The following is a 20,484-nucleotide window of genomic DNA, read 5'->3' as shown; positions in this document are numbered from 1 at the left end:
CATCCCACAGTAAGTCTTTGCTAGTTCCTGCGAGTTGGACAGATGGCTATGCAGAAGTAGCCACGCTGTATCCTGAAGGCCACAGACCTTCTGCTCAAGAGGAGCAGATGAAAATGCAAATCCTAACCTGCAGTAGATATGACTTGTTAATCCACTCAAAGCTAAGAAGGGACATTCAACTTTGTCTCTGGACTAAATGTAGATGACCCTCATTTGCATCCAGGTGGTATTTCCCTCTTTGGCTTGTAAAGAAATCAATGCATATACTTTTACATTTAGCAGATTCTGGTAAAAAGTGTTACAACAAAGGCAACAGGGCAAGCTAAGCTCACTTTAGAAAACCTAACTGGGTAGGCAGCCAGTAATGACAGGGTAATCTCTTAACTCCATCCATCTAGTGTTCTAGGAGATGACGTCCACTCATGTCCTCCAAACATCACAGGCTCTGACCTAGTTCTGCCACTATCCCCAACAATCTGACAAAATTCTTCTTGTGCCTCCGAGGCACAAAGATGGACACAGAGCTAAACCTACCTCACATTAGCCACAGGCTGAGAGCTAGCATGTAGGCAACTGGTGAGGAATGACTTGAGCTCTGCAAGTTCACACTTCAACATGCTCTACTTACTGGAGAGTAGAGAGTAAGCAAGGGTCCCTGGTGCCCTGTCTAGCAGTCTGATCTTCCTTCTCATGCAAGCATTGGCAGTTGAGCTACGAAAAGCCTACAACAGAGAACTGCAATGAACTATCAACGCACAGTAGCGTAACATAAGGCAAGCAGTAGCTTGCCCAGCAACTTGCCAGATGAGTACTAGGTGAGCATTTGTGAAATTGTAACAGAGCTCTGAAGGATGACCTGTCTGGTCTAGACACAGAAAAACCAACAAAAATAGGTGGACATGTTTCACGCTCAAGAGGCAAGGAGATACCTCCTGTGACAGAGAAAAAGAAGAGGAGCAGGTTTCTTCTAGGGATAATGACAACATGTCCCCATAAACTGCATTATAACAGGGAATCAGACTCCTTCAAGTATATATCTGACAGAAATGACTCCACCAACAGTAATGATGACCATGTAAGTGATTTCAATGGCATACATTCTGTTACTATACATTACTCCTGGTTATCAGGGCATGATTTGGGACTAGGATTAATGGTTTCTTGCCATTTCCCTCCTGCCACTGGCTTGGGTTCATGCAGTGCTTGCCTCTAATGAGATACCAAGCTCCACTAAGAACTTCTACCTTTACACGCTCTCAGTGCCAGCAGAGTTGTTTTCATTGCAAGAACTAATAGAATTGCATCTTCTTGCCCATTCAGTCAGATCTTGTACCCAATTCCTTCAAGTCCAAAGAGACTTCCGCTAGCTGCTCTGGCAAGTGAAGCTTCAAATCAATGACCCTACAGCTATGAACTCTCAAAGAAAATTAATTTATTCACCATACCTGTCTTTAGTATACAACTGCCACCTAAGCAGCAATGCATCTATTTATCCATTAAATAGCTTACAGACCAAAGAAAGGGCAGAGGTCAAAGGCTGGAATGTAGCATGCAGTACGAGTGCTTCAGCTATTATGTGCAGAAATGGAGGGTAATTGGCAAAGTGCAAGTTTTCATGAGCATGCATGGGGAGAGCTTGTCCAATGGTAGAAAACCTGACAGTTAGGATATCTTGGCACAATTCACTGCAATTAGCAGTGGGATAAAATGGGGATAGATTACAAACACCCTGCCTTTATGTCCACATGTAGGGGACAGGTATTTTGAAGACTCTGCACGCACAGGCATAATTAGGATTTGTGATGATATACTCTGACAAGAGCTATAAATATCTTTGCTTGGCTCATTCGAACTCCTTTTATACACTCCTTTGACCGTATTTGGAATCAATACTGGGAGTTCTAAGTGGTATAATTACTGCGTACCAATCACTATCATTAGCCCTTTAATAAATTTCTACTATAGAATTTAAATTAGTTCATCTACACAAGGAGTGCGTTTTGCTAGTAAGCATACATTAAAAGAAAAAAAAAAAAGAGAGAAAGAAAAGGAAAGAAGATAATTTTTTCTTTGCCCATTTTTGCAGAACTTCTAAATCAAGATTTGATGACATTTCATGTTTAAGTGAATATTGGTAGTAGTAACTTAGCTTGGCACTGTTTTCCCCAAACAATTTGAGAACATATTCTGAATAAACTCCTAGTTTTGAAATCAACTTCTTTGTATCCTTCTTAAGAAGAACGGCTAAATATGCAGAGGTAAATTCAGTATTGCTGAAGTAATTAAGACTTCTTTTAGTGCTTTGGGAAAATTCTGTCCTTTGATAGTTCAGCTTATATCATTTTAATGTACACTTAAAAGGTAAACTTTCTCAATCTATACTGTAAAAGTTGTTTATTTGGTATGCACGTATCTGCATGTTTGTGCGCAAAAAAAAAGTGTTTTGAGGCTTGTTTATTTTTTACTAAATTTTATTCTTTGATGTACAGTAGCCTCAGAAAGACTGAAACTTGAAAACAGAGGAGAGTTAGAGATTAGGACAAATAACCTTACTTATCCTAAAATGATGAGAAGTGTCCTAGTCAGAATGAATGCCACTATAGTTTCACTGGCCTGGCTTTGGTATGAGTTTGGCATTTCCTTATTGTCAGTACTCAACAAATACCCCCAAAAGAGAAAGTTTACACTGGGCTAGGCTGCACAGGCAGAAGGAAAGGGGGGGGAGAGAACCAAACCTGCAGCTGCAGATAACCAAATTCTCAATTAACTTGTGGGTTATAATCTGATCATACCTAAATGAAAACAAGGTAAGGTAATTTCTTACACTTAAGGAAGGTTTTGATAAGTTTCTCGACATCCCACCAAACATCCTGTCTTAAGAGAGGTTTTTGAATACACATTACAGCATAGAGGGATGAAAACAGCATTCCTCTGTTTTAGTGGGGGTACTTTCTGCATGCAAGTCCTAGTTTTTAAGTACACAGTAAAATGACATACTTGACTCTGCAAAAGGGACTGGAGAACTGGAAAGGCTTATGGTACACAGCCCTGATACATCTAAAAATTTATCATTACCCTTAACTCCTCAGAAAGAAATTGATTTCTCAGTTCCTGAAACAGACCTTATATTCTAAAAACTTCTAGACTATTTTCCAGAATCACAGACATGTAAAATCAAGGTTTATATTGTGACTGTTGGAGTCAGGAATCAGATAACCACATTAAAATAATTCATTGCCACATGTGGTACAGTCTGTTTTCTTATGCCAACCTCTCTTCCACCTGGAGTCTACAAAGCAAGAAGGCTCCCTTCTACCGACCATATTAGAAACCACATGTCTGTGCCATGAAGTTAGGAGAGCATATCTTTTAGCCAAAAACCCACAAGTTACCCAGAATGCTTTAGGCCAAACCTTCACCTAACCTGTGAACAGCAAAAGTGCTACTGATTAGGCCAAACCTTCACCTAACCTGTGAACAGCGAAAGTGCTACTGATAAGCTGTACGTAAGTACACACACCCATGCTTAATCCCTCTTTGAGATCCAACATATCCTTAGTTACTGCTGAGTGCTGCTCTATGAGTTTTCTGAAGTTAAACTATTTCAAAAAAGCTATTTCAAAAGACGTCAGGTATTCTCCCAAGGGAAAAGCAAAGAAGTACTTCAGAACACAAAGAAGCATGGCAAGAGGATAGCTTAAAAATATCTACGTTGATATGTAGATACAGTCTTGATAGCCAAGACTGATCATATTGATGAATGAGAGTCTGCTGCCAAGACCTGCTTTGGTTTGAAGAGAATGGGCAACAATTCCTCAAAAAGTAGGCTGATCAAAAGGAAGGGTCTGCTGTTCAGGAACTGCCTCACTATTTGAGCAGATCTATTGGCGAGTGTTGTATACTTCTGAGCCTTCTTAATGAGGAATGGAAGCAAGTTAACAGCAATAAAGCTTAGGAAAACCCACAAAGGATTTTTAAAATTAGAAAAGACAAAAGCTATGCTCCAATTTGCACCAGCAATTGTCTTTTAAAGCAAGCAGCAAAAAAGAATCCTCATCCACGCATGCATGCACATACACCAATGCTACCAGACACAAGAGACCTTGTGTTTCAGGGTGATGGTCTTGGCTTTCTGCTCGGCATCTACTCTTGCTGCAATATGATGTTGGACTATTAAGGCACATGCTAGAGACGCTTCTCAAATCTGGTCTGGAGGCTGCCTCTTCATTAATAAAAACATAGCCAGAGTCCCACTTGCCTTGGTTTTCAGATACAAGAGGGGTCATTTATTGTAATATTTGTCAAGTTCCCCTCCATTCTCACAGACTAAGACAACATCTGTGGCGCTAATCAGCAACACTTAAAACAGTGAGGCTATAGACCATAACGTGCCAAAAATTGTCACACGGCAACTCCTTCCACCATCTGGGAAGCTGTTAAAGGATTCCCTCCTTCACACTCTTTTTTTCAGTTCATCCTGTCAAAAATCACCCATATTTAACTGAAGAAGCAATTACTATTTGCAAGTTCCAAGTCCGATCTGCTAACATTTCTTAAGATGCAGACATAGATCCGTTTCCATCTCAGAACAACTGGCTTTGGCCTTCAGACACCAGCTGAGAAATCATGAGTGCTCAAGGAATCCACTCAAAGGAGACCAGGCTTTTGTAGTAATTGTTAAAAATCACTTCACTTTAATCATTCAATATAATCACACACTGCAAATATGATACATACGCAGATGACTAACCAGATAGAAAGTGACAGTAAAAACAAATGCAAAGAGAAATAATAATTAAAATGAAATGTAAAGATTTTTTTCCCCCAAAAAACACACTAAAAGCAAATTCATCCATTTAAAGGAGGGGAAAAAAAAAAAAAAATCTTACCCTAATTTACCCAGGCTCAATGATTATGTTTCAAGGGTTTGGGCATCTATAATTTGGAAGCTTCCACACAATACCAGGTTCAAGGTCACAGAAACAATCGAAACATTAACTCAATCATAATATAAAATAATGTTAAACTACACATAAGTAATCGGATGTGATTATACCATACTGAGAGACATAAATTAAATTACATTTAAGTTGTTTATTCTTATCTTTTCCCTAGGAAATGCTCCAGTTCATCTGTCCAGCAACAATTTCTCCAATTATTCCTGAGACTGACTAATGCTGAGTCATCATAAACTGCCCGCAATAGTTACTCACTATCACTTCTGGTGATATAGCTGCTATTCACAGTTATATCAGTAATGGCTGTAAGATGCTATTTCCTATATTTTCTTATGCTACATAACACAGTAGGTCTACAAAGAGAGCTAGGATTAAACAACATGTCTATACCAGCAAAAAAAACCCCAAACAAGCAAACACAAAACTCCCCAGGGAAAATTATAGTTACTCCACCCACCTTCCCCTGCAGAAAAGCACAGGCAAGCACAGGATGCATGAAGCTGGACAGAGTCATCAAAAAGATTTCAAGCTTATGCATGCCCCACACCCCATGCAATCCAGGCTGAGAGACTCAGAGAGACAGTTTTTTCTTAAACGGGCAAGTAAAATATTAGGACCACTATTCTTGTTTAAAATTCAAGTCACAGCTTGAGTTTCCGGGTTTGTTCTCCTCCCTACTGGCTTTTATTACATAATTGTCACCTACAGCCCTAAAGGCTCCTCTTCCCTCCCTCCCCATGAAAAGTCAAACACACAAAAACTCTTTCCTGGTTGGTAAATTGATGATTTCATCTCAAACTGTAATACACCACAAACTTCAGATTTCAGGAAAACAGAAAACTTTAAAATCAGGCATTTCAGAACTAATTTATTCATACAGATTTATGCAGGTTATAATAAGAGAAACCATTCTATAATTGTTAGCTTCAGTTCAATCAGAATGAAAACCTTCCAAATGGGGGTATGTTCACACATGTAGTATGGAATTTTAAGTACACTTCACATAACTAAAGTTAAGCACAAGGCTAACCCCTTACAGAACTCAGGCCACAAACAACCAAATAGAGGCTAACCTACAGGGTGGTTAATCATACTTATCTTCTGCATACTACTGAATTAAGATTTCAACATAAAAGCAAACATGCTTTAATAAAAGATTTACTTGGAGCCCAAACTAAACTACATTAAAATAAACCTCATCCTTAACATATTTTATACATTTCTGTGATCTTCTAACTGTTTACAGTTAGAATTAAAATAAATGCTGCTTTTGAATTTCTCCATTCCATTGCAAAGTGTCTGTGTGCAGGGGATGGGGTGGAGGGTGTGTGTCTGTCTGAAGTATGCTACAATACCTGTGCTTTTAAATGCAACAACTAGCTCGGTGGTATTACAGAAAGGAAAATGGCAAAATGTAGACCACAGTATTAACTGGGCAAGGTAAGGCTTTTTTCAGCAGTTTTTCATTTTCAATAACCAGAAGCAACAATACCCAAACTGTAAACTAAGGATGAGGATGATCCTGCAGAACACTTCTTGGGTTCCTCCATCGATCTACAGTGCTGTTCATTATCCGCTCCTCACCCTTCATGAAGTACTTTCTTAAAGCCACTTTCCACACAGAGTTATGGATACAGTTTACTATTATATTCTAGTCCTGTGTCAACAGGAATGTTAGCATCCACAGAAAACCCTAAAGGGATGTGGTCCAATTAATGAAAAAGTTCAAGAAGTCCTGAACTACAGTTGCTTAAAAGGTAAGCAAATGTTTTTCTGTTATCATTAATATTTTGCTCTCTGCAAGTAGAAGGAGTATCAGCAAACAGAAGGAGGAATGGAAACTGAAGAATTTTGTAAAGTTTGGGGGTTTTTTTAATTACTTGTATTTCATGCAAATTAACTTCAGTCAGATTTGAATCAGATTAATACTTTGCATACCATTAACCAGACAGGGCATTTAAAAAGCGTACCTGTTAAATATGTTCTCACTTGCAGCGTACTTGTCCAGTCTTCCCAAAGGCGTCAACATCTCATCTTGTGAGACAAAGTCCAGGGCTGAAGGTATAATAATCACATCAGACTCTGAGCTGTAGTCATCCACACCAACTATCAGAGACATCAGAAATATTCCTTATAATCACAGTAGTTTAACACTAAAATGATGTCTGTTGTTGGTCTGAAATACAAAAGTCTAGGCAAGGTCCCACTGGCAACATATTTACTAACTGCACTACATTGTTCTCCCTAGCTTTCCCCAACCCCCATAAAGGCTCTTCTATACAAGAGTGATTGATTATGTATAAATTGGACTAAATGGATTTTGATAAATTTTCTCTAAATTCCTAAATATGATGTTTCACTAAACATCTAAAGTTCATGATATTTTTAGCTGACAAACAGTATTTTTATACCTTATATTTTTATTAAGCAAATGACTTTTAGCTAATTCTAAAGTCAGCTTTTTGAAGATGCATAGACTAAAATCATAGTGGCAATTAGCCCAGAGATAGAGTTAATACAACATCATCTAACAGAACAAAAAAGGTTTTTTTAAAAGAAGAAAAAAATCTAAATTAAGCATGTTAAAAAGTTCAATGTGTGTTGCTATATCCAACTACCAATTAAAATAGACACAACAGACCTATTGCATAATTATTAACCAGCGCATCAATAGGGAACTTCATATAAAGAGACACCTTTATCAGCATGGAACCACAATTAAATGGAAAAGGGGTCCATCCCTGCTCTGCAGAGCTGCTTGAAGAATTAGGATTTTAACTACCACCTTTTCTGGCTTCCATATGCCCTCAATATGCTCAAAAACTCAGTTCCATAACAAACACCTTAGCCTGCAAATGCAACCACTTATTTGCTAGTATTGCAAATGCATTCACTCATTTGCAAGAACTATCCCAGGTCACCTGCTTTACTCCTCAAAATACAACACAACAGTACAATACAACTGTTCTTCAGTCTAGCCAAGTTTCTCTGAAAAGCCTTTTGAAAACTGGCAAATAGGGATGGATAGAAGACAAAGACGGACAGATCTGGAAGTCCAACAATGATTTTTTAAAAAGTGAACTCTATAGAGGAAAGAAAAAAAGTTATTGTCCTCCTACCTTCTATACAATTATACTATGTTACATAAATTGGTTTTCAGACATTGTATCATTACCTTCAACATTCAGAATACACAAGCAGCTACCATTTTCTGAACGTCTTCCTTAACGTATTTCAAATGTCAAAAGATTTAACACCAAGCTCTCCATAACAGTAATATTTTTAGACCTAAACTGAGTTAATAGCACCCCTTTACCAACAAACTACTACTTCCATTTTCTAGGTAGAGAATCAATGGACATGGTTTAATTGGTCATAAATAAATCCCATCCCTGGAGGAGGGTCCAAATTCTGCAGTTCCTGATGGGACATGAAATCCTTGCCAGAAATCAAATGAAGTGATGGGAAAAGAGCAAGGGCATAACCAGAATCTGGGAGATAGGGGCAAGGAAGAAAGTGTGCTAGGAGCTGCGAGACAAAGTAGATGGGGAACTAGTGCTCTTGGATATGCCTAAGGCAGAGGATAACAAACCACTGGGGGAGGAGGGGAAGGCTCAAAAAAAGTTCAGCTGCAGAAAGCTATTGCAGCACAAAGGGAAAGCACTTAGCAACCCCAGGTTTACACAACTGTTTGAACCAGTGTTTGGTTTGGGTTTGTGGGTTTGGTTGGGGGATTTTTTTGGTTTGTTCTGGTTTTTTTTCAAGAATCAGTTTTATTTTCAGAGGAAAGGTAGGGGAAGGTAAAAACGCACATCTTTCACAAAGATCTTGATCATGTTGTGTCTTTTACAGACAGGTGCACAAGATCATGTTTGGAAAAATAATTACTATTTTTCTTTTATTTAATAATGCATTAATAACTCTTTGCCATAGACTGCTGAGTAGCAAGGTCTACATGTACTCTTTTTGTTCTTCTGTATCTGCTATGGGCTCCATGGCAGAACCATATCCTGCCTCATTTCGGCATGGAAACTCAGTAACAATGAGCAATTTTCATTTCCCAAAGCTGAGCAACAAACAATTTTAAAGATTCAAGATTTCCAGCTAATGTTACAGTTCCCTCATTTTATCTTCTGCATTCCCAAAGTGTTCCAAAGATCTATTAAGAAGTCTCTATGACAGTTGGTACAGATATATCTAGTAAAATGGATTAATTTTTATTCAACTGTAGTACAGGCTATTTGCTATGCTCTACATCAAGTATTACCATAAGGATGTTCAGGTTAATACAGCACTTACAGGCAGAAAGGACTTAGTTCTGTTCTGCTGTTCAAGCAAGTAATTTTTCTGTTTAATTGTAAAGCAAAAATAGTAGTCCTACAAGCCCAAACATTTGATATCATAATCACAAAATAATAGCAGCAAGTTTTGTTCTAAGTCACTGTTCTCTATGCTACGAAAGAATAAATTCACCTTACATTCAGATTTCAGCAGAACACAAGTAGTATTCTCAGCCCTTCAATGTTGTAAATACATTCCCTTCCATCTCATTTTCTGTAAGAAATATTGTTTTGCATCTTGACATTCTGCAAAGAGAAATCCACCTCAGCATGAGCATGGAAGCTAAACATCTGTATTTGTCCACGGTTAGGAACTCATCACTCTTACCCATTCACACTGCACTATATTCCAGCTCTGGTTCCGCAGTGACATCACAGACCAAAGCGTCAGTCGTGCTATTTCAGTTTCATTTGCTACCACAAATTTACTGCACTGCTTCAGTAACATTAACCAAGAGCTATTGCGATGACAGTTACACAAATATTACAAAATGTGTTTGTCATGCTGAGTTCCACCACCCTGCCTGCCTGATCCAGGCAGCACTCACTGGTGATCATAGCTCCCACAGACACTTGTGAACAAAAGTGTAAGCGGGATCTGCAAGTGATAATCTTAGATGCCAGTCCATCCACCGTATTAGCAGAAGTAAGTACCACACCCCCCTTTCTCCGTCTCTCCCCTAAATTTCCCCTTCAAATATGCAGCACTATCTGCCTTGAGCCTCTTATGAATGTGGTGAAGTCACCACACCTGAATGCAGAGACTGTTGTCTGCACTCCCAAATTTGTTGGGATTGGGTTTGTGGGTGCGGGAGGAGGAGGGAGGGAGGAAGAAGATAAGAAGGGGGAAATGCAAAGCTGCTGTGCTAACAGCAAGGCTTACCGCATTAGCCCCTATGTAGCACTTTCATAGCAGAGCTTCCTAACAGCTTGAAGCACAGACAGAGCAAACCCTTTAAAATAAAGCTTTGGTACAGGCTTGGTGGGGGTAGCATTTAGCAGATGAAAGAAAGACGCAGGAATCAAAATCAGCATTTGTTTACACACAGAACTTATGCGAGTATGGCACAGCAAATTTAAAAGACCCACTAGACTAAAACATATCAGACTAAGAGGGTATTTTCATTTAGCAAAGGCTTTCAAAAAAAGATAGTTATCAAGCATGCCAAAGGAGTTGCATTTCTCACCAAGCATCAGACGAAACAAGGGGCGATACAAAATTCTTCAAGCAATGAGGAGAAGTGCAGCTAAAGACAAGTTTGTCTCTTCGAGGCATACACAAGCAGCACTGAAAATCCTGATTTGCAGTGAAACAAAGGCATAGCTCTATCTCATATTGCTTACTTGTCATTTATTTGCACAACAGCAGAATGCACCTTCTACCGGTTAACAGTTTGACCTGCAATAAAAGCTGGGCCAGAGGAAACTGAAGCAAAAAGGACATCCAAGCTACAAGTTAAAACAATCAACAGTTTATATTTTGTCCACCAATTTCCTGTTGGGAGGATGTCATGCCCATCACCATGGTACTCAAGTCCCCTGCTATTTAAGTCCCTATCTTATACCCCTTCCAAACAACTGCATACAATTAAGAATCATGGAATGAAGCTGGAATGAAGTGAAAGCCAGCTAGTGCGAGTGCAAAGTTCCTCTAAAGTACTTTTTTGTCCTCTACAAGTTCCTTGCAAAGAAAGGTATCCACTGTCTCTCTGTAGAGCACTGCTGCTTGCAGGGTTTTTGATTGCCTCCATGACTGAGAACTTTGTAGCACTACAAAGAGAATCCCACGTCTGTCTTCAACCAAGATGTTCTCCCTGGTCCTACCATGACAGGACACATGCATTCACTGTGCCTGGGGCCATGTTCAAGTTCTGCCCCTAACTGGGTATCTGGTAAACACAAAAATATTGAGTTCAAATGGCATATGCTTTAACCTTGGACTAACTGGAAGGGAGAGCATTATGAAGCAAGCAGTTGAAGCTCAAATGCTCCAAAGGCTTGTGCTAGCTTTGCAATGCTGATGTGACACCAGGAGTTAACACATCAGCTACTAACCCAACTGCTGCACTTGAAACAAGCGTTGCTCTGCTGTGCAGTTACTTTGGTTCAGTCGCAGTAACTGAAATACACTTACGTGGGCTAAACGTTGCAGAGAAGGGAAGTTCCATGACTAGCACAACCACAATCTATAAAACATGGTTTTGCAACACAAATCACTTTGAGCTTCCTAACTGTACTTCTCCTCTGTCCACTTAAACCCCAGACAATGCTTGAGATGTTGTTTGACAGTATTCAAAACTCTTGGTGGGATAAGCCTTCATGTTTTCTGAGTATTCAGGGGCCAAAATTCTTTCTGCAACTCTTCACTTTTCCTGTCTGTGCTCAGTATGAAGTATAAAACTGGTCTATGGGAGAAGATTGAGCAGTACAGAATGCAGCAGATTCACTCTTAGAAAAACTAAGAGCAGCCATGGGTGTTAATTTCAATGTTATTTAAAACAGAGTTTCCTCTGATAAAACATACATACAAGCAAACTTCCACAAGCAAGTATCCATACAGACTAATCAAACTATTCTTCCTGCAGGCTAGAAAGGAAGGAAAAGGTGGCCTTTCCTCCATTCAAATATTTGGGAACTGTTCAGGCACTATGGAAACAAGACAAAAAAATACCTAAGCAGACTTGTTTATCAGAGAAAAACGCTCTAACAGTCTGCATTAGTGCTCATATAGAATGTCACTTTTGTACATCAATATATTTAGCTTTTGCGCAAATTGTATTTCAGAATGCGTATTTATGCACTATTTGCCTTTCATTTTTCTTTCCCTTAAAAATAGTAAAAAAAAAAAAAAAAAAAAAACCAAACCACACCAAACCAGCACTCTCAACTCTCAGTGCAGTTGTTCTGCTGTTGTGAATGAACACCCTGCCCAAACATATTTTGACACTTCATTCAACCTATACATTGGACAGGTTTTTAACACCCTATTGCCAGAAAGAACCGCAGCATCCCACCCAAACCAAGAAAAAGCCACATTAATTCTTCTTATGCTACACCTTCTAAAGCAGACAGAGAAGCCCTGATGTTCAGAGTTCCTTTAGGGGCAGCTGTCCCTGCCTAGCTCTTCCAAAGACGGAATTGTTACTCCAGCTCTCAAAGAAGAAGCTATCCTTTCATCCCGTTCTGCTACTGTTACAAGTCATCTCTTGCAGCTACTACACTTACAATGAAAACTTCCTGCCCACACAGAGGGAAAGCCTTAGCAGCAAAAGACACACACAGGAAAGAGAGGCATTTTTTATCCTCAACATGCTGTGGTCTGCCACCTCCACAATAGGTCAGCAGTCAGAAACAACTGCACAAACACCAAGGTTTCACTCAAGCTTAAGATTTTGAAAATGTCCATCTCTTTCCTGACTCTTTGACTCTTTCCCCTTTTTGCTTTTTTTTTTTTTCCCCTCCAAGTAGGAGAGAAAGGGAGAAGGAGGAGAATACCTGAAAGGCCTAGGACATAAATCAGGACAAAGACAAAATTAAAAAAAAAAAAAAAAAAAAAAAGAGGAGCTGACAACTTGAATTGATGATTCCTGCCAGAGACAGGAACATAAAAAGTGGCTGGCGAAAAGCACATTTCCACATCAGAAGTGATGCTACTGGCCTTGGGAAGCTGAAAGCCTAGAAAATTACCTCTTCTTCAACTGTCCACTAGGTGTAATGGAGAAAATATGTGCAGCTGCATGAGAAAGGTTCATTAGCCTGTATCAAATCAAGCACAACCCTTTCCTCACATCATCATCTCTCTCAGATCCTAAGAGGTTGCTCAAGAAAAAGAGACTAACCCATTACTAACCTGAGACTGCTAAAACCAGAATTCCGTGGAGACACAGCCATCCACCTGAGTCTCCCAGTTTCTATGAGGGTCAACCACCACATTAAAAGACAAAGAAATGAACTGAAGAGTCAGGAGAATTAAAACTTGATCTCCGGGGGAAAAAAAGACTTAACAAGTATGCTTCATTAACATTAAAAACCAGTTATTAGATTCCCAACAGAACAGAATCTCAGTCACACCAGAGAACCGAAACAGAAAGTCTGCCATTACTTTCTGCAACACAGACATTAAAGACTGCAGACTACTGAAATGCCAACCCAGTAACTCAAACTATCTCAGCACTCTTTCACCAGAGCTAAGTCCCTGATGGGACCAAAAGGTCAGTACTGTGACATGGCATTTGAACATTATGTTGGAAATTTAGCTATACTCAAAGCTGGAATTAAGTCTAAGAAGTGACCTGACTTGCAGTCTATACATAACAACTAACAGCATAACAAAATTTGCTAATTCTTGTTCTGTGGTAAAGGAACAAAGGAACCACAATACAAAAGCTTCTGATATTGCTATGTACAGCTGTTAGAAAAGCAAGGTGAATTTTAACATACTGAATGCATGTTATCCCAGCATAATTCACTGCAAGGGAATATGAGCTGCAACACAGCATCAGGTTGTGATTGTGATTTGACACCACAGGGAAATACAGACTGATTTTATTAAAAAAAAAAACAAACCAAAACAAACCACAATCCCCCCCCCCAACCAAAACCCCTTTTGACTTTAAGTCTTATGAAAAAAAGAAAAAAAACTTAAAAGAAAAAAATTAAATTGAAATTAGCTTCTATTTGGGAAGAGACTTGTGTGCTACACAAAGTCTAATAGAATAATTTAATTAAAAGCATTCAACCAATACAAGCTCACTGCTAATGTCAGATGATTTGCTGATCACCTGGAACAAGAACATATCATCAGACATAAACCAGCTTTTGACACCTGCAAATGCACAAAGAGTATTTTCTTCAGCTCAGCTAAATAACTGGTTCACTCACAGCTGAGAAGCCTGCTGGGAGGAGAGGTTAGGAAGACCTGTCCTCCCTTTCCAGTCAGTGAAAAAGAACTCAATACTAAAACCAGAGATGTAGCAGATATAGCTACAGTATTTTTTTTTATTATTCTTGAGAACTGTTTAATCCCTGAGTAATATCCAACCAGTAACACTAGATTTTCTAATTGTAAAAACTATCTTATTGTTAAATTTTAAATCTATCTTGCTGTTAAACTCTTATGCTAAGGAAAACAAGTTTACACAGAGATATATATAAAAACTCATTTAACAGTTCTAAACTAGAACTGTCTAACCTATGCTTAGATATTTTAATATCATTTTCTGCATTTTTAGTTAAAACATTGAACACTAAGTGTACAGAAAAAGGCAACTATCACTCACCATTTTTCAACATGATAAAAGGTAAAGCTTCAGAATCTGAATGTTAAGCTACATAACCACCAAAGCATGTATATATTACTTGCAACCATCAAAAGTCCAAAAGTTGTATGTAAATGCAGCTGCCAGTTACCAACGATAAACATTTTTTCAAAAAATACAAATGCAAAACAGCATTAAAACCAGTTATTAGATCAAAATTTATTTTCTCCTGATTTAAATCACAATTAAAAACCTGAGTTAAATAAAGCTATCCTCCTTCACAATCTGAATTCTAATTACAGATGGGTCTATTCTTCAGAATACACATCCTGCACACATCAGTGGACAGACTGAAAGAAGTCAGCATCATGGTACGTTTGATTGCATCTATCTGTACTGATCAGTTCAATCTTCAGAAACATACAGGGGGAAAGGGGGTGTGGAACACAAACCACCTAGGAAGAGTCATAAAGAACATTTTATTTATCATCAGAAATATATAATTCTACAATCCCCATGTTTGCTTTTCAACCATTTTTGTTGCTTATTTTCTTTTCTATTCCATGCCTAGCTTATACAGTTATGTTATTCTATTTTGATTCTGTACGCACAAAACAAAGATTTGAACAAAAGCCAAATTTTCACTGACTTCTTTTCATATACTGTGCAAGATTTTAGACAAAAGATCAAGCAAACCAACAGTCCAAGTAGTGTTACAGGCAACTGTCCAGCTGACACTGAACTGCTACCTTAATTTTGCCACCTTATAGCAGCCAGATGGGATGAGGTGTCTTCTGCAGGCTTCCACTTTGAATTTTCACCCTATTGCCTTTAGGGTGGGGGTTTTTTTGCCTTAATGGATATCATGCAAGGATTCTTGTTAGGTTTACCTTCATACAGATGAAACTCAATGATATATTACTTATTTGGAGGGATAGAGTCAATAACAAAGTTGCCTTTCCCAAGAAGAACTTACATGTAGGAATTGAATTTCTTTTATAACCTTCTGTACGTTCAGCCAGGATATATTAACGGAATTTTTATTTATTTATTTGCTTCAAACTACCAAACAAGGAAAAAACACTGGCTGAATATGGGAGAACCAGAATTTCTTTAATTATTTTCATAGCCTTTGACATCAGGAGCTACCTCTACAGAAGCAAAATATTACCTAAAATTAAAGTACTGAAATACCACATGCCAAGCTATGTAACTACTTAAAGCAATCATCTGTGTAATGTACCATCAGGTGTAAAGTATGCATTCACCTGTAAAAAAAAAAATAAAAAAAAAATCAGAGCTTTCCAGTGGTTACCAAGCAACCAAGAACAGAACATAATATGAAGCCTTCAAAACAGAAGTGCAAACCAAAGCTGAAATTAATTATTTAAAAGTCAATCCAGCTGGTGTATCAAACACTCTTTAAAAGCCTTTCTTATACAAGCTCCTGTTCAATCTCTGACCTCTTAAACAAATAAACAAAAGGCAATTTTTAAACAGATGCCTTCCAGAACAGCATATATTCTGAAGGTCTCCCACTACTCCAAAAGCAGATTTACTACCCTCTGTTGAAATCTAAGAATGTTTCATTTAACCTAAACATTTATCAAGTTCTCTTTGGAAAAAGGTAAACTTTCTTTTACAGGCAACTATTAAAACAGTACTCCAAAGATACAATAATTTACTATTTTATATTTCAGGCTGATTAGCATCCAATGAGTTGGCACAATAAATCAGGGGAGGCACAAATTGTACAGTTGTACAAGTTGTTGATTAAACTTCAACTTGCCAGTAAAATACTTAATTCCAGAGACTTTAAAGACAACTATCATAAAACAGCTGTTCTTAACTCTGCGTATCTAAAAAGATACACAGATGCTTGGTTCGTTACTTTTAGCAGCAACTGTGCATTGCTGTTTGCTCAGCTCTAGGACTTTCTCCTACTGCTTTAGAACATGACCAATAAAAACTATCTATTAGTCACTTTAATGATTCTTTCATTTTCTTTTGTACTTTTACTGTATTAGAAAACAGTGAATCACACTGTAGATTCTCATTAGCAAAAAACCAAACAACCCCCCCAAAACCCAACTTTGTGATTCAGAATCAAACCTAGACTCAGTGATGAGCTACAAAGGAACGCCTAATCTAGTAAAATGTTCTAAGCCATATGCCTAATCACAGATCCAACTTCAGATGTCCAATCCAGATCTTTACACATGCATCTAGTCTTAATCACTCCTGGTTTTTCCAGCATACCTCATAGATGCTTTGCTATTGCTTGATACCAGATCAATTAAAATCCTGAAGATTTATTGAAAACTACGTAGTTCACTTTTCAATTCACCCCATCTCAGTCTTCTCCTACAATTCATATTATTTTACATTTACCTAATTTCTCCTCCTAAATTACACCACCAGGGCTACAGGTATGCCTGCACGTCTTTTTCCTTGTTTGTCCCTAACTATAGCTTAGCACGTTTAATAGCAAGACCAAAGCTGCCAGCACTTCCAGTTTTCTCACAATTGTGTTCTACTACTTCACGAATACGCCTCTAAACCAGCGTCTAACTCTACTGCTCGAAAGAGCTGTAAATATCTGAAATATTTACAATAGAGAGGTACCATAGGGTGGGGCTCAGGCTTGGCACAGGCAGGCAAAAATTGCTGGGTTTTGTCTTTTTTTTTTTTTTTTAAATTGTCCATTTCACACGTGCAACCATAAAATGTAATCCCAAATAATGCATCAACTGGGAACGCTTTCATAAATTGCGTAAGACCCGTTGTACGCGGGTACAAAACATGGTTATTGCAAAGAAATACCACTGCACAAGAAACAGTGATTTTGACTAAATATGTGCAGTCTCCCTGGTCTGTATTGTTTTTCTTTAGCTCAAACCCACCTCACAGGAACAAAACCACATTAAATTTAGAACCATAAAAGACATCGTGTGACTGAACTATGTCCAGACAGCACACATTGATTCGTACGGATTCCTGGTTTTTCTCTTAAAATAATATGCATAAGCATTGAGCTATTCACTTTTATCTACTTCCATCAAAACCTCAGTAAGTTTTAATGAGGTTTCAAATTTTTAGATTTCTATGGCTCCTGCTTTCAGGATGCTCTCATCTAGACTGAGTCATATCTCCACACATATATTACTTTTTCATGTTTAAAGACAAGACCATAACATTCAAACCACCACCAGGGACCCACAGGTTCAGAATCACCTCTCCAATGACTACATGTAATTTCTTACTTCAAATCCTGTCCTACAGTCAACAAAAATCATAATCTAAGTGGAAAGTTAAGAATGTGCTTTGTTGTGGGTTGGTTTCTGGGGGGATTTTTAAGTGTGTCTCTTCTGAAAAAGTCCTGTAATCACACAGTTTTCAAACAGCTACACTATCAATTTGAATTTCAAGCCATCAGAATTGAAAAAATAAAATAAAATAAAATAAAGCCTTACAGAAAGGCTCCCTCTTTCTGCAAGGCAACGCACAATAAGAGCCTTTTAAATGTCAGATGACAAAACCGAAAAAGAAAATGTAAGTGTCAAATTCTGAAAAGTTAAAATAATTCTCCTCTAAAAAGGTAAGCCATAACCCAAAAGGTTTTTCTCCTGCAATCCACCCAGATCACTGTGCGGACTGCACAGCAGACAAAATACCTTCAGAGAGCGACAAGGGTCCGCGCGCCCACGACAGACTGAGAGGCAGACGCCTGCGTTACCAGCCGCCTTGAAAAGAGCCGCCGCCTCCATTTTCACTTTCTGCCCAAAATTTAGCCTCCTCCGCTTCCAAAAAGCTCCCTCGGCATTGACATTACCAACTGACGCCTTCTCACCTGAGTAACATTTTACAGTCTGCCCAGCCAGGCTTCATACCCCTGAGTTAATAATTTTGCACCAGAGCCACACTCTGCAATTTGCACCCTGACATTAACTCTTTTCCACACACCTCTCCAGCGGGGTCAGGAAGAGGGGGCCTGAGGCGGGGAGGAGGGGGGGGGGGGACGGACGACAAAAGAAATAATAAAAGGAACGAGCAACCCACAAGCTGCGGCCTCCGACCCGGCAGGTTTCTCCTCCCCGGAGGCGTCCCCCCGCGCCCAGGCCATGAGGGGACGACGCCCCTCGGCGGCCCGCGGGCTGCCACACCTCCCGGCGGGGCGGCCTCCCTCCCGCCCTCGGCGGCCGTTAACGGAGCCCCCGCCCCGCGCGCGCTTTCCGCCGGCCAACGCACCCCGCTGCGCGCCGCCGCCGCTCCCCCGCCGGAAAGCCCGGCGGAGCCCGGCCTGCCCCACGCGCGCCCGCGTGCGGGTCATGCACACAGGGAAGCGCGGAGCACGGCGGCGGCGGCCACCACCTCCTCCTCCTCCTCCTCCTCCTCTTCTTCCTCCTCCTCCTCCTCCTCCTTCCCCTGCCGCCCCGCCTCCCACAATGCACCGTGGGCGCTCCCCTCTGAAGCCACTTCCTCGCCCGAAAGCCGCCCCGCGCCGCCGCCCCCCGGCCCCACTCACATCCGTCGATCTCCTCCTGCAGGTCCTCCTGGAGCAGCGACAGATCTGCGGGAGACACACCGTCTGCCAACGCGCCCGGCCCGTCGCCCCCGCCAGCCCCCGCCACGCGCGACCCGGCTCGCGCGCGGGGCCGCCGCCCGCCGGCTGCGCCCCACCGCCCCACCACCCCCGACCCACCCCGCAGCCCGCCGCGCTCCGGGCCGGGCAGCGGCGGGAAGCGCTTCCGAAGCCGGGGGGGGGGGGGGGGGAAGAGGAGGGCTGGCGCCTCACCGGGGAGGCGGCGTGTGCGGAAAGGGGGAGGGGGGCGCTACCTACCCGCCATCTTGCTGCAGCCCCCGCGGGGCGCCGGGCTACATTTAACCCGCGGCTGAGCGACGAAGGGGGTGGCAGTGCGGGCGGCAGGAGGGGGCAGGCCCCGCGCGGTCCAGGCCCCGGGCCCGGCGGCGTCTCCCCGCGTCCCCGGGAGAGTCGCGCAGGGAGGGCGGGCGGAGGAAGGCGGGAGGAGGGGTCTGGGCCGGACACGCTGCCCCCGCCTCCGCCCGGCGGAGCCGCGCTCGCTCTCTCGCTGAGGCGGCCGCGCCTCCCCGCCCCTCGCTCTGACTCACGCCCGGCCCGGCCCGGCCCGGCCCGGCCCTGCCCGCGGGCGGCGAGGTTGGCGACCGCCGGGACGCGGCCGCGCGCCCCGGCCCGCTCACCTGGCCTCGCTGTTCCCCGCCCCGCCGCCATGTCGGGGCGGGGGCGCCGCCCGCCGCGGCGCTGAGGCAAGGCCCCACCGCGCTCCTGCTCCCGCCCTGGGAGGCAGCGTTTGGGGCGTTGTGGGGTCGCCCGGCGGGAAGGGCCCCGGCGGGGCGGCCCCGCCACGGAGGCCCTCTTCACCTCGGGCTGCACGGGGCCGCTTCCCCAGGAGAGGGGTCTCGACGGGTCGGCAGGAGCGGCCCTGGGCGCTGCAGGGTGAGCGGGGGCAGGCGGCGGCGGCGGCTGTGGTGGTACCGCGGTAGCGCCACGGAGCCCACCAGCACCCTCCGCCGGTGCGCTGCCGAGGGCCGGTCCCTGGGAACCCGCGGCTTAAAAATGCGGGGTGTTCACCACATCGCTGCTCTGCCTTTTAACTTCGGGTGTGAAAATAAAGGGTTTCGTTGTACGTATACACCAAGGTACGCATCGTTTTCCGCGTTTGTCGGCTGTACCTCATCGTCAGTGCTGGTGGTTGTTGCCATTTTAACTGTTTTGATAGATCTTCCACTGTAAATTGGAAGATTAAAGATGTTGGATAAAACGAGTGCTCTAATTAGTTGATACCTGGAGCACTTGGTAAAGGACAGGACCATCACTGATGCTACCTGGGCGTCTTATCTGACTCTTCCACAGTCTTAAGTTTTGTCTCGGTAATAACTGATGAAGTT

The 20,484-nt window shown here is 41.7% G+C and overlaps 1 protein-coding gene across 18 annotated transcripts in view; it reads right to left on the bottom strand.

Moving 5' to 3' along the window:
* PPP4R1 (protein phosphatase 4 regulatory subunit 1) overlaps positions 1–20,484 on the bottom strand; it is an 84,024-nt gene that overhangs the window by 46,785 nt on the left and 16,755 nt on the right. For 2 of the 18 annotated variants that reach the window (XM_052787801.1, XM_052787802.1), the window contains one exon: positions 6,929–7,064. In XM_052787801.1, the coding sequence (XP_052643761.1) occupies positions 6,929–6,987 (59 nt within the window). In that variant the 5' untranslated portion in view covers positions 6,988–7,064. Of the gene's footprint in view, positions 1–6,928; positions 7,065–10,485; positions 11,578–18,406; positions 18,542–18,615; positions 18,732–18,804; positions 18,953–19,081; positions 19,127–19,396; positions 19,557–20,167; positions 20,324–20,484 lie in introns of those variants that run through there. The other 16 variants (XM_052787804.1, XM_052787805.1, XM_052787800.1 and 13 more) reach the window with 15 other exon arrangements.

The sequence above is a fragment of the Harpia harpyja genome, chromosome 5, assembly GCF_026419915.1.
Source record: "Harpia harpyja isolate bHarHar1 chromosome 5, bHarHar1 primary haplotype, whole genome shotgun sequence".
Lineage (NCBI taxonomy): Eukaryota > Metazoa > Chordata > Aves > Accipitriformes > Accipitridae > Harpia > Harpia harpyja.
Note: the sequence above shows the minus strand (reverse complement) of the source record. Positions and strands in the feature narration are given on the sequence as shown.